Source organism: Scyliorhinus torazame, chromosome 3 (genome assembly GCF_047496885.1).
Source record: "Scyliorhinus torazame isolate Kashiwa2021f chromosome 3, sScyTor2.1, whole genome shotgun sequence".
NCBI lineage: Eukaryota > Metazoa > Chordata > Chondrichthyes > Carcharhiniformes > Scyliorhinidae > Scyliorhinus > Scyliorhinus torazame.
Genome location: NC_092709.1, coordinates 223,622,390 through 223,636,773, shown reverse-complemented (window position 1 = coordinate 223,636,773; position 14,384 = coordinate 223,622,390). Strand labels below are relative to the sequence as shown.

The 14,384-nt window shown below is 47.0% G+C and overlaps 1 protein-coding gene across 2 annotated transcripts in view; it reads right to left on the bottom strand.

Moving 5' to 3' along the window:
- The window catches only part of adamts6 (ADAM metallopeptidase with thrombospondin type 1 motif, 6), a 480,737-nt gene that overhangs the window by 417,980 nt on the left and 48,373 nt on the right, over positions 1-14,384 (bottom strand). The window contains exons 4-5 of one of the 2 annotated variants that reach the window (XM_072496932.1): positions 14,038-14,209; positions 12,490-12,624 (exon numbers count right to left, since the gene is read on the bottom strand). In XM_072496932.1, the coding sequence (XP_072353033.1) occupies positions 12,490-12,624; positions 14,038-14,209 (307 nt within the window). The remainder of the gene's footprint in view (positions 1-12,489; positions 12,625-14,037; positions 14,210-14,384) is intronic. The other variant, XM_072496933.1, reaches the window with a different exon arrangement.

Below are 14,384 nucleotides of genomic sequence, written 5' to 3'. Positions count from 1 at the left end.
TTTACGAGCACTTCTAGTCCTTTTCTCCATGCACCGATGTGGGAATTCAGTGCAGCCTTCAGTTTTACAGTTTTAAGTCCAGTAGAAAATCGGGGGGAAAGGTCCAAACGTCCGACCCGAGCGGGAGCCACCAAAAGTGCGACTTACTCCTTCATAGCCGCCACCGGAAGTCCCTGTCTCCCTTCCTTCTTAAACAACGGTGTTACATTAGCTAGTTTCCAGTCCTCTGGGACCATCCCTGCCTCCAGTGATTCCTGAAAGATCACCGCCAATGCCTCAACAATTTCCTCAGCAATCCTTTTTAGAATCCTGGGGTGTAGTCCATCTGGTCCGGGTGGCTTACCCACCTTAAGACCTTTCAGTTTCCCCAGAACCTATTCCTTAGTGATTGCCACTACACTCACGTGTGCCCCCCTGACTCTCCTGGAGCTCTGGCATCCCACTGGTGTCTTCCACCGTGAAGACTGAAGCAAAGGCCATATTCCGTTCCTCTGGCATTTCTTTGTTTCCTGTTATTACTTCTCCAGCCACGTTTTCCAGTGGAGTAATGACTATTTTTGCCTTTCTCTTACCTTTTATATATTGAAAAAAAACTCTTCCTATCTTCTTTTATATTAATAGCTAGCTTATACTCATATTTCATCTTCTCCCCCCACGTATTGCTTTTTTAGTTGTCCTCTGCTCGCTTTTAAAGGCTTCCCAATCCTTTAGTTTCCAACTAATCCTCGCCACTTTGTATGCTTTTTCTTTTGCTTTTTGTGGTAATACCAGGTATTGCGGCACCTGAGAGGTGGATGACCATTGGCTAGACCCAGGAGTCTACCATTGGCTGATGTACATAGCTCCGCCCTGGGAGACGGAGTATAAGAACCGATGCCGTCCCAGCAGCCTTCCCTTTCTGTATCGAAGCTGCTGGGGAACGGTTCTAGCAGATTAAAGCCTATTAGTTATGACTCACTTTGTCTCGAGAGTAATTGGTTGCGCATCAATTTAATCTGCTACAACTTCAGTTGAAAGGATGGATCTCCGTATCAAGCCGGAGTGCCTTCAGCTCAGCCCCCACGCGGACAACTCTGCTGCTATCTTCAAACATTGGGGCTGGCGTGCTTTAAGGGCTACCTCGACACGGCCGCCGGCATCCCCATGGAAAGACAAAAGAAGCACCTTCTACGCTCGAGTGTCAACCCTGGGATCTACCCTCTGATCGAGGAGGCGGAGAATTATGCTGAAGCGATCGGGCTGCTAGAAGGACATTATATCCGCGCTGTGAACCAGGTCTACGCTCGTCGCCTGCTGGCGACTAGGAATACTTTGATCACCAGAAAAAGTATTCAACGATTGAGATGGAGACGGTGAGTTTGGTGCTGGCTTTGCAACATTTTCACATATATGTGACCAGCAATCCGTCTGACACCATTATATATACTGATCATAATCCATTGATGTTTTGGGAGAGATTCCGGAATAACAATGCAAGGCTGTTTCGCTGGAGTTTATTGTTACAGCCATTTCATTTAAAAATAGTACATGTGGCAGGATGAGAAAATGTGATAGCCGATGCTTTGTCACGAATTTGATGAACGGAAGCAGTTTCAGTGGGGCGAGGAAGAACAAAAAAAAATGGAATATATTATTATACCTGTTTGCATGTGTTGATTTTTTGAAACAAAAAAGTATATTTATTGTGTGCATTTCTTAAAGGATAGTGAAAAGGTGAAAAATGAAACCATCTTGAAGTTGATGGGTTATTTTTTTTTCTTGGGGGGAGGTGTTATGTGAGAGTACCTTTAGGAAATGGGTGTTTAAGAAATATACCTTTAAGAAGTGGGTGTTTATCAGTGATGTCAGAGTGTGGGTGGAGCTGGGCTGTCTGTCAGATTTTTACTTTTGTTTCAGGCTGTTTGCTGCAGGGTGTGTTTTAGTTTCGTTTTCAGAGCTGTATAGCTGCAGTCACAGCCAGAAGGGATATTAGTCTTTCTCTCTGTAATCTAAAAACTATAAATCGATCCTTTGGTGATTTAAAACCAATAACTGCTCTCAGTAGTGACTTTAACCTGATGAACTTCTGTTAAAAGTTTTGTTTTAAGTTTTATGGATGTTAAAAGGAAAGCTTAAAGGAGTCTTTAGTGTTGTATTCTTTGAGGGTTGTATTTGAATTAATGGTTGCTAAGATGTTCACTGTATTTTTTTAAAAGGTTAACTTGAGTTCATAGAATAAACATTGTTTTGCTTTACAAAATACTTTTCCATTTCTGCTGGACCACACCTGTAGAGTGGGCCGTGTGCTCCCCAAACCACAATCTATTAAAAGTTGTGGGTCAGGTGAACTCCATGATACACTTCGGGGTTCTCTAACACCATCCTTGTGTGGCCCACAGTTACATGTTCTTCCAATTATAACAAAGATTACAGCCATATTTCAACAATCTACTAGTATACAAAAGCCTCTTTAATTGTTGATTTTCAATGTTTTTGTTCACCCTGTATCAGGCAACAGGCTCTGACCACAATGTAGACAAAACTCACTTAAAGACCATTCTTACAATATGCTCATTTGAGGCCATTACCTAGAGTTTGCAACATGACAATTGTGCACATCAATCAAGAGAAGGCTTTTCACCGGATGCCTAATGAACAAGTCTGGAGGTGTGCAGGAATGTGTGGACCCCCTGAGAAGTACATACTGTTATTACAGGACATGTACAAGGAATGCCAGACAAGAATAAGAAGCAGTGTGGGGAAGAGTCAGAGTTTCAAAGCCAAAGTTGGATTACACCAAGGATTGGCACTGAGCCCCTTTCTCTTCCTTATGGTCATGGTTCGATCTGAGCAAAGAAGATAGGAAGTGATTTTTGCAGATGACATTGAGCTAGTAGGTGGAATGATGAGAACATGCCAAATATCTGGAGAAAAACACTGGAAGACAGGGGAATGTACATCTGTAGACAAAGACCCGATTTATAGACTGTTTTAGAGTCTAGGGGAGAGCGTCCTTTACTCATGAAGAATACTTCAGTTAAACACCCTCTTAATCTTCTTTACTCAATCCGGGCTCAGGAACCCAACACCCAGATCACTTCAGAGTCCAGACTCTCTGCTGTGTTTGTGTCACCGATGTAATGTTATTTTCAAGTGTATATCCCCTAATTGAAGCAGAGGTGAGCTCAGTGTCCAAACAGTGGGTGCCTGATGTTGCTGGGAGGCAGGAACTAACTGTGGAGTGCTAAGCTCAATGGCAAATAGCTTGCTGTTGCCCTGCAGAATAGAGCAGGCAGGGTATCGAAGGGTCAGCAGCCTCCTAGTGCAGAGAAATGGCCCATCGACCATTGGAAAGGTATTGGTCCGCTTTTGTGAATAAATTATTTTTTCAAACAATTTTACTTCAGTAGCATCATCACATAACAGCTCCCTACATTGTCCCCAATAGCTGTACACTGAACCAGTCTGTCTGCTTTTCCCAATGTGTAATCTGAAAATCCCCAGGTTGTTAACAAGCTATTTGAGGAGTTTACCATTAATTGGAGTTGCACGGATTGCTGGTTCCCCCCTGCCACCCCTCACTTTGAAAATAGCAGCGCTTTCAGAGGCATCAAAAGACTGAAATGCCATCTGGGAACACTACTTTCAAAGTGCACCTGCACCTAAACCTCATCTTCACCGGCAATTGAAAATCACACCACTAGTTTATGCAAGCTGTCTTCAGAATTTATCATTTCTAGCCATGGTATCATTCCAGCTAATCTCTTCCGCACTCCTTCTTGGGCCAATATATTTACTTCCTGAGATGCCATGCCTGACCTGAAGGCAGTATTCTTCATGCACTGGATTTCCTGAACATTTTGTAAACTCATGCAAAAATGTTCCAATGCTTGCACTCAAAACATTTATTTTGAAAATCCAATTCAAAAAAAAAATCCTTCTGTGTTAAGCATCACATGCTAATTCACAGCTTGGGTAAGGGACTCACTTAAACACCACTCTACCAATGCTATTCTTAAAGTAAATCATTAGGTGCATGTGGGTAAGTGTGCAAAGGCCGATCTGACTCCCAAACTATCAATTCAAGTTAAAGCAGGCTGATCATTGATTCTGTAATTACCGGCCTCAAACCACAAATAAGCACAGTATTCACTACAAATTCTGAAAACAGGGACCCGTAGATCAGCCTCGACTCAGGCATATGAATATAAAAAGATGCCAAAAAATCATTCGGACCAGAAGTAAACCATTCGGCCCCTCATTCAATAAGATCATGGATGATCTGATTGCAGCCTCAATTCCATAGTCCGCCAACCCCAATAACCTTTGACTCCCTTGTTAGTCAAGGATCTATCGACCTCTCCCTGAAAAATGTTACTGATCCTGCCTTTACCTCTCTCTGGGAAAGTGCAGTTACTTCTGAGTCAAATAGTTATGGGTTGATGACCCACTTCAGAGGCCTGTCCCGCTAGACATTTATCCCAATCAACACTGTTAACACAGATTACCTGGTTATTTTTCAATTTCTGGTTATGAGATTTTGCTGTGTATAAATTTACTGCTATGTCTTCCTGTGTTAGAAGACCAACTGCACTTCATATGCTTAATTGGCTGCAAAACACATTCGTAAGACATGAAAGACACTTTATAAATACTAGTGTGTGGTTTTCTTTTTTCATTTGCAATTATATATTTGGATCAAAAAAATGTTGGGAATGCATACCAGGTCAATCATCTGAAATAAAGGTCAATGTGTTAGGCAGGTCTCTTCATCAGAACTGTGTTGTGAGGGAGTTCCATGTTAACCTGTCTGAATCTTTCAGGAGCTTACAGATCCACTTTATATTTCCAGTATTGCTTTCAATTTTCCAGCATTTGTATAATTTTTGTAAACTATGTATTATTTTCATTGTTATTAGTTTTTCTTTAGTAAATGGAAAGTTTATATTAGTATACAATATTTATTAATATTTCAGGATCCCTGTTTAGATCCCCATAACAGAAAAAAGTGACAAAATGATGTGTGACTAAGTTTACATCAATGCTACTCCATAACCGACCACGAAGAAACTCTCTCCCCACTCTGTCAGATTTCACTGATTCTGCACCTCGACCCAATGAGTCACTGGAAATCTGATGCAGTTGGGCAATTGTAGTGTGACCTTCCATCCATCCCTCAGTTTGCAGATCCTGAATGAGCACTGCAGCTATGGCACACCTTGCTACTACACAGGTATATAAATTAGTGAAAATAGACATCTATGCCTCTCCAAATATTAAAACAGTACTAATGTTACTGAAAAAGTAGGATGTCCACCCTATATTTATACATTCGTGTGGCTCTGTTTACAATGGTAAATTACTGCAATTCATTGTCACACTACAAAGAGATGCAAACACAGAGAAGATACAATAAAGCAAAGTCCTTGCATTCTTCACTAAGTACTGCAAGACAAGTCTTTGATTAAATAAATACTTGCATTTATATAGGGCGAAATTCTCCGGCCTCGTTGCTCTCTCGCTCAAGCGAAACGAGGCTGGTGAATAGTGGGAGATGCTGAAAATGAGAACCGCACCTGGCGCCAGTTTGGATTGCAACTGGCCCACTCCCGTAGGCGAAATCGGGATTCCTCCGCAGCGTGATAAGAAACCGATTATCACCACTTAAGCCCTATTTCTATACAATTTTAATTTAAATTTAGAGTACCTGAATATTTTTTCCCCAATTAATGGGCAATTTAGCGTGGCCAATCCACCTAACCTGCACATCTTTGGGTTGTGGAGGTGAAACCCATGCAGACACGGGGAAAATGTGCAAACTCCACACGGACAGTGACCATGGGTTGGGATTTGAGCCTGGATCCTCGGCCCGTAGGCAGCAATGCTAACCACCGTGCCACGTGCCGCCCCTCCATTTCTATACAATTAACGAGGGCCACCCCATATCCAATGGCCTCCTGTCATTTCCTGGCTTCCCCAGCAAGTAGTCACACTGGTGCCGATTAGTACTCCTTATTAAAAACATGAATATGGCGGAAGGACTTCTGTGGGGAACTGAGGGGGTGAGTAGCCATCTTTGCTCACAGGCAAAGAGCCCGTCTGCTGGGCTTGCCATCCCAGCGCTCGGCGGGGGTGTAGGGGACCCTCGGCTGGGGGTGGGGGGTGGGGGCACCATACGCAGGGGTGAACAACCATGGGAAGGTGGGGGGGCAAGCGCTGGGGGGGCAACCACGCGCAACAACACTGTGCCAGTTCCTGAATCGTTTGTACCCATTCTGGGGACAACCTTTATCTCTGCTCGTCTGCCCCACCGACCACCCATAACCCCCACCAACTGCTGAGGCCTCTGGCATCATAGGGAATTGGCAATCGTGGTTAAGTGAGCACTTCACACATCCCAAGTGGATTCCCATGGGTGGGCGGGCTATGTAGTATGTGGGAGTCATTGCCTCGCATCCCAATCAGACCGTGATGCCTGGACACTGTGCCTGAACACTCCAAGAGGCAACACCACAGACGCAGCAGCCAACAACCAACACCCAGGGGATGGGACACAACTCTGGGGACATGTCCACGGCAAGAGGGTGGATGAGTGCAATGGGGAGTGGACCAGTGCCCGGTCCAGGTGACGTTATGAGCAGGTGTCTGGGGTACAGAGTCTGTGGTCCGTTGAGGGGGGCCCGCTGCGGCCAAGTGTGTGTGAGCAGGGAGTTCCGGACATGGGGGAAGTCAATGGGGGAATGGAGGATCCTGGGGTGGGAGCCACCGCTGTTTGTCATTTTAATAGCCTCTCCCAATTCCTAATAAATATTAAATAGTATGGACGCTATTTTAGACCCCGCATAACATGTCCTAGTGGTGCTGCTGCCAGGCCAGGCAGCCAGACGCCAGAGATGGTGGCAGTAGCAGCGTCTGCAGATGCTCGAGGCAGCAGCTCAAATGTCAGACTCTGCCCCACACTCTGAGGACCCGGCCGCCCATCAGGCCACTGAGGGATCCATGGCAGGAGGCCCACGATGGCACAGAGTATACAGGCGTCGCTGGTCATTTTAACAGATGATGGACAGCGTGTGCTGCAGGAGGCTCCACCTCACAAGCAGACAGTGCGGCACCTGTGCCATGTCCTCGCAGACTTGGCACCAAATGGAGGAGGAGAGCAACCGCTCCCAGTGGCCATCAAGGTCACCACATCACTGACCTTTTATGCCTCGGGATCATTCCAGGGCTCGAGCAGGGATCTGTGTGGCATCTCGCAGGCCACGTCCCGTGGCCTTTGATGCCCCTGACGAACGTCTTCTGGGGACTATGGGACAGGTATACCAAAAGCTGCTGCAGATGTTACGGTGTGGCTGGGACATTCAGAAGGAGGGCGTTGGCACATTTGTCGGTGACACGTGCACAGCCGTGCCACCCTGCCCCATGTGTGACACGGCCTCATCAGAAGGGTGCAACTCAAGGGAGCTGGTGGCCACCATCCCCACTTCATGGGTCGGTCTGGTTTGGCACACAGCACCCTCTCCTCACACTCGGGCCATAGGGCCCCAAGATTCACCTCGGGACAGCTGGTTCGAGCCCCGGCTGTCCCTGCGTCATCTGGCTCTGCCAGCCCTTGCAGTTCCCCAAAGTCTGCACTATCGTGTTGATGCCCTCGGTGATGCTCCTCAGTGACTGGGACATGCTCTGCACTGCCTCAGCAATGCCCATCTGCGACTGGGACAAGCTCCGCAGTGTTGCGGCCATTCCCATCTGAGACTGGGACATGTCCTGCAGAACCTCATCAAGGTCAGCCTGGTACTGGGTCCCATTCCCCAGCGAGTCTGACATTCTGTCGAGTCCCTCAGCAGTCACTGACTGCACCACGCCTTGGACCCTCCAGTAATGGTGCCGATGTCACGCACCAGGCTCTCCACTGCGGTCACCACTCTAGCAGTGTTGGCCCCAGTGACACGCATTGCCGCCGATATCTCCTGCGCCCGTAGCCACTGGGACTCCTCCAATTAGCTCCTGGAGTGTCACTGACAGCTCCTTCTGAATGTCCCGGCCATACCCTAACATCTGCATCAGCTTCTGGTACACCTGTCACAGCCTGCAGGTAAGGGATTGGCTGGTGACTGGTAAGTAGTTTTTCTTTTATTTTCCCTCAGGTGTTATCATGCGGGGCACAGAGGTTGCTGAGTGAGTGCTTGCTGAGAAGGGGAGTGAATAACAGGTAAGCTCTTTCTTTTTCTTTTTTTATCTAGAGGGGATGGCAGGGAAGGTAGTGCAATGTTCCTCCTGCAGAATGTTTGAGGTGAGGGACGCCATCAGTGTCCCTGCTGATTTCATCTGTGGGAAGTGCACCCATCTCCAGCTCCTCAGAAACCGCGTTAGGGAACTGGAGCTGGAGCTGGATGAACTTCGGATCATTCGGGAGGCAGAGGTGGTCATAGATAGAAGTATCAGGGATGTACTTACTCCGAAGAATAAAGATAGATGGGTGACGGTGAGAGGGGCTGGGAGGAAGCACTCAGTACAGGGATCCCCTGTGGTCGTTCCCCTTAGTAACAAGTATACCACTTTGGATACTGTTGGGAGGGAGGGGACTTACCAGGGGTAAGCCATAGGGTACAGGTCTCTGGCACAGAGTCTGTCCCTGTTGCTCAGAAGGGAAGGGGGGAGAGGAGTAGAGCATTAGTCATTGGAGACTCCATAGTTAGGGGGATAGATAGGAGATTCTGTGGGAACGAGAGGGACTCGCGGTTGGTGTGTTGCCTCCCAGGTGCCAGGGTGCGTGATGTCTCGGATCGTGTTTTCGGGATCCTTAAGGGGGAGCAGCCCCAAGTCGTGGTCCACATAGGTACCAACGACATAGGTAGGAAAAGGGATAGGGATGTAAGGCAGGAATTCAGGGAGCTAGGGTGGAAACTTAGATCTAGGACAAACAGAGTTATTATCTCTGGGTTGTTACCTGTGCCACATGCTAGCGAGACGAGGAATAGGGAGAGAGAGGAGTTGAACACGTGGCTACAGGGATGGTGCAGGAGGGAGGGTTTCAGATTTCTGGATAATTGGGGCTCATTCTGGGGTCGGTGGGACCTCTACAAACGGGATGGTCTACACCTGGACCAGAGGGGTACCAATATCCTGCGGGGGGGGGGAAATTTGCTAATGCTCTTCGGGAGGGTATAAACTAGTTCAGCAGGGGATTGGGAACCTGAATTGTAGCTCCAGTATACAGGAGGTTGAGAGTAGTGAGATCATGAGTAAGGTTTCAAAGTTGCAGGAGTGTACCGGCAGGCAGGAAAGTGGTTTAAAGTGTGTCTTCTTCAATGCCAGGAGCATCCGGAATAAGGTGGGTGAACTTGCGGCATGGGTTGGTACCTGAGACTTCGATGCTGTGGCCATTTCGGAGACATGGATAGGGCAGGGACAGGAATGGTTGTTGCAGGTGCCGGGGTTTAGATATTTCAGTAAGCTCAGGGAAGGTGGTAAAATAGGAGGAGGGGTGGCATTGTTAGTCAAGGACAGTATTACGGTGGCAGAAAGGACGTTTGATGAGGACTCGTCTACTGAGGTAGTATGCGCTGAGGTTAGAAACAGGAAAGGGGAGGTCACCCTGTTAGGGGTTTTCTATAGGCCTCCGAAAAGTTCCAGAGATGTAGAGGAAAGGATTGCAAAGATGATTCTGGATAGGAGCGAAAGCAACAGGGTAGTTGTTATGGGGGACTTTAACTTTACAAATATTGACTGGAAACGCTATAGTTTGAGTATTTTAGATGGGTCCATTTTTGTCCAATGTGTGCAGGAGGGTTTCCTGACACAGTATGTAGATAGGCCAACGAGAGGCGAGGCCATATTGGATTTGGTACTGAGTAATGAACCAGGACAGGTGTTAGATTTGGAGGTAGGTGAGCACTTTGGTGATAGTGACCACAATTCGATTACGTTTACTTTAGTGATGGAAAGGGATAGGTATATACCGCAGGGCAAGAGTTATATCTGGGGAAAGGCAATTATGATGCGATGAGACAAGACTTATGATGCATCGGATGGAGAGGAAAACTACAGGGAATGGGCACAATGGAAATGTGGAGCTTGTTCAAGGAACAGCTACTGCGTGTCCTTGATAAGTATGTACCTGTCAGGCAGGGAGGAAGTGGTCGAGCGAGGGAACCGTGGTTTACTAAAGCAGTCAAAATACTTGTCAAGAGGAAGAAGGAGGCTTATGTAAAGATGAGAAATGAAGGTTCAGTTAGGGCGCTCGAGAGTTACAAGTTAGCTAGGAAGGACCTAAAGATCCCTAAAGAAGAGCTAGGAGGGGACATGAGAAGTCTTTGGCAGGTAGGATCAAGGATAACCCTAAAGCTTTCTATAGATATGTCAGGAATAAAAGAATGACTAGGGTAAGAGTAGGGCCAGGCAAGGACAGTAGTGGGAAGTTGTGCGTGGAGTCCGAGGAGATAGGAGAGGTGCTAAATGAATATTTTTAGTAAGTATTCACACAGGAAAAAGACAATGTTGTCGAGGAGAATACTGAGATTCAGGCTACTAGACTAGAAGGGCTTGAGGTTCATAAGGAGGTGTTAGTAATTCTGGAAAGTGTGAAAATAGATAAGTCCCCTGGGCCGGATGGGATTTATCCTAGGATTCTCTGGGAAGCTAGGGAGGAGATTGCTGAGCCTTTGGCTTTGATCTTTAAGTCATCATTATCTACAGGAATAGTGCCAGAAGACTGGAGGATAGCAAGCGTTGTCCCCTTGTTCAAAAAGGGGAGTAGAGACAACCCCAGTAACTATAGACCAGTGAGTCTCACTTCTGTTGTGGGCAAAATCTTGGAAAGGTTTATAAGAGATAGGATGTATAATCACCTGGAAAGGAATAATTTGATTAGAGATAGTCAACACAGTTTTGTGAAGGGTAGGTCGTGCCTCACAAACCTTATTGAGTTCTTTGAGAAGGTGACCAAACAGATGGATGAGGGTAAAGCAGTTGATGTGGTGTATATGGATTTCAGTAAAGCGTTTGATAAGGTTCCCCACGGTAGGCTACTGCAGGAATACGGAGGCATGGGATTCAGCGTGATTTAGCAGTTAGGATCAGAAATTGGCTCGCTGGAAGAAGACAAGAAGGTGGTGGTTGATGGGAAATGTTCAGACTGGAGTCCAGTTACTAGTGGTGTACCACAAGGATCTGTTTTGGGGCCACTGCTGTTTGTCATTTTTATAAATGACCTGGAGGAGGGCGTAGAAGGATGGGTGAGTAAATTTGCAGCTGACACTAAAGTCGGTGGAGATGTGGACAGTGCGGAAGGATGTTACAAGTTACAGAGGGACATAGATAAGCTGCAGAGCTGGGCTGAGAGGTGGCAAATGGAAGTTTAATGCAGAAAAGTGTGAGGTGATTCATTTTGGAAGGAATAACAGGAAGACTGAGTACTGGGCTAATGGTAAGATTCTTGGTAGTGTGGATGAGCAGAGAGATCTCGGTGTCCATGTACATTCTAAAAGTTGCCACCCAGGTTGAGAGGGTTGTTAAGAAGGCGTACGGTGTGTTAGCTTTTATTGATAGGGGGATTGAGTTTCGGAGCCATGAGGTCATGTTGCAACTGTACAAAACTCTGGTGCGGCCGCATTTGGAGTATTGCGTGCAATTCTGGTCGCTACATTATAGGAAGGATGTGGAAGCATTGGAAAGGGTGCAGAGGAGATTTACCAGAATGTTGCCTGGTCTGGAGGGAAGATCTTATGTGGAAAGGCTGAGGGACTTGAGGCTGTTTTCGTTAGAGAGAAGAAGGTTAAGAGGTGACTTAATTGAGGCATACAAGATGATCAGAGGATTGGATCGGGTGGACAGGGAGAGCCTTTTTCCTCGGATGGTGATGTCTAGCACGAGGGGACATAGCTTTAAATTGAGGGGAGTTAGATATTGGACAGATGTCAGAGGTATGTTATTTACTTAGAGAGTAGTAAGGGCGTGGAATGCCCTGCCTGCAACAGTAGTGGACTCGCCAACACTAAGGGCATTCAAATGGTCATTGGATAGACATATGGACGATAAGGGAATAGTGTGGATGGGCTTTAGAGTGGTTTCACAGGTCGGCGCAACATCGAGGGCCGAAGGGCCTGTACTGCGCTGTAATGTTCTATGTTCTGTTCCATAGGCACAGCATCTGGCTGGGAACCAGCTGGAACCTGGGATCAAGCAGACCTCTGACTCCTGTCTCACCTGGGGGTTCCTGCCTCCAACTGATGTGTGGTGCTCACCAGATTGTGCCCAGAAGTCTGTCCACTAACATTCCCACCGAGGTACGTGTATCTGCGCTGGTGGAGGGTGGGGATGGCAGCTGTGACGCGGCGATCGTGGCATCGTCGGAGGTCTCCTCCAAGGTGCTCTCATGGGAGGCAGGGAAAGGGGGGGCCACCCCAGATGGGCCTGGGGGAAAATGGACATGTGGTCAGTGGGAGGAATCAGTCACTATGGCAATAACTCATGTTTGACAGGTCCTCCAGGTGGGGCCTGGTGGATCCTCACCTCTACAGCATGCGACGGCCTCCGCATTGGTGACCACTCTGTCCTCGGTCACCCGTCGCCTCCAGGACCCATTGCTCGAAGGTGGTGAGGATTTGTATATCCGCCAGTCTGGGCCCTCTCCCGGAGGTGCGTCTCCTGCAGAGTCACAGAGAGGGCATCGTTAGCTGCACGTGTGGTTCACAGTGCTGGGAGGAGGGGTGTGAAGGAAGAGTTGGGGGGGTGGGTGAAGAAGAGGGGGTTGATGGGAGGGTTGGGGGTCTCATGGAGGGTTGGGTGGGGTGGGGTGGGGGAAGGGGGTCATTGTTGTCAACTCACCCATGCTGCCCGGTGTAGGTCGTTGACCTTCTTGCGGCACTGGAAGCAGTCTACCTGGTCACACTCCTTGAGCTCATGGCAGCCGCCACCTCGTCCCAGGTGGCACTGCCCTCACCCTCCAGGACCCTTGGGGGAACAGGACATCCCTCCTGGCCTCCACCGCATCGAGGATCCTCCACAGGTCTGCATCCCTGAATCGTGGGGCCAGTGGTCTCAGCGCCATGGCTGCGAGCTGATTGGGGTTGGCTGTGCAAGTGCTGTTTAAGTGCTGCTTGACCTTGTCAGCAGAGGGCTGGCGAACGTGGTGCCAGCCAATTGGCTGGCGAGCCTTCATTTCGGCATGAAGCCCGTGGAGCCTCGTTAAGTCGACCAATTAACGTTGAATTGCATTGCCGGTCTGGCTGGGCCGAGGGCTGGGAAGCTCAGGGCAGTTCCCACTCACTACCACACTTAGGAATCTTTCCCGAGAATCGTGCCCATAGTATCCTCCACTATGGCAGGCCACCCAAAACATTTTACAACCAATGAAGTACTTTCAAAGTATAGTCACTGCTAAGATGTACATACAGAAAGTGACAGCCAACGAGGTTCCAAAAACAGCAAAATGATGACAAGCAAATAGTCTACTTTAGAGATGTGAGTTGCGGGATAAATATTGGCTAGAACACCAAAGAGAACTCGACAGCTCTTCTTCAAAACACTACCTTGGAATAAATTATGCACCTCAGTGCGACAGAAGGGGACTCGATTTAACACCTCACTACACCTCCGACAATTCGGCACTCCCTCAGTACTGCACTGAGTACCAGTCTAGTTTTGTGCTCCAGTCTCTGGAGTGCGATTTTAGTCAACTGCCTTTCACCTCAAAAATGAGAACTACAGCTGAAATAGTGATTAGGGAGAAACCCTCAATCAGTAAACCTTTACTTTATTTTGGGGTCTTCCTGCTCTGTGGATGTATGGTCTGAACAAGGTAAACATTTTTTTCAACAAAGTTGTCACTAGCAACGCCTATTTAAATAAATAATTCTGCATTGCGAAGTAATCAAAATATTTAAAACAGTAATAATCATTGCCATATTGAGTCAGAAATTCACAGTTTGGTATTTCTGCACGTTCTTCAGTATTGTGGGTTCATATAATATTTTTACCCACTATTTAATACTGCTTATTTTCAACAAAAGGAAAGAAGATTATACTTCTGTAAATCTCCTACAATGTTAGGTAAGTTACCTGGAACTCCGCAGTTTGATATGTTTGTTTCATGTCTCTGTCGAATGGAAGAACGCTTGTAAACAACATGAGTGCGGCCTTCGCCATAGGTAAAGTCACTAGTATTGTCCTCAGATATATCCTGCAATGGCTCAATGAAATACTGATCTTCTTCTGTTACAATCACTCCGTGCTTAAGTGAAAAAAACAGATCATTATTGCATGTAAGAATTTTAGACGTTTTAGGAAATAGTCCAAAACAGTCCATTCCTGAAGTATAGTAAAGTATAGTTAGAGATATATCTGTTTGTGCATTACAGATATATCTGGATTGTGCTTAAAGTCTAGTAATGTTATACCTTGATTGT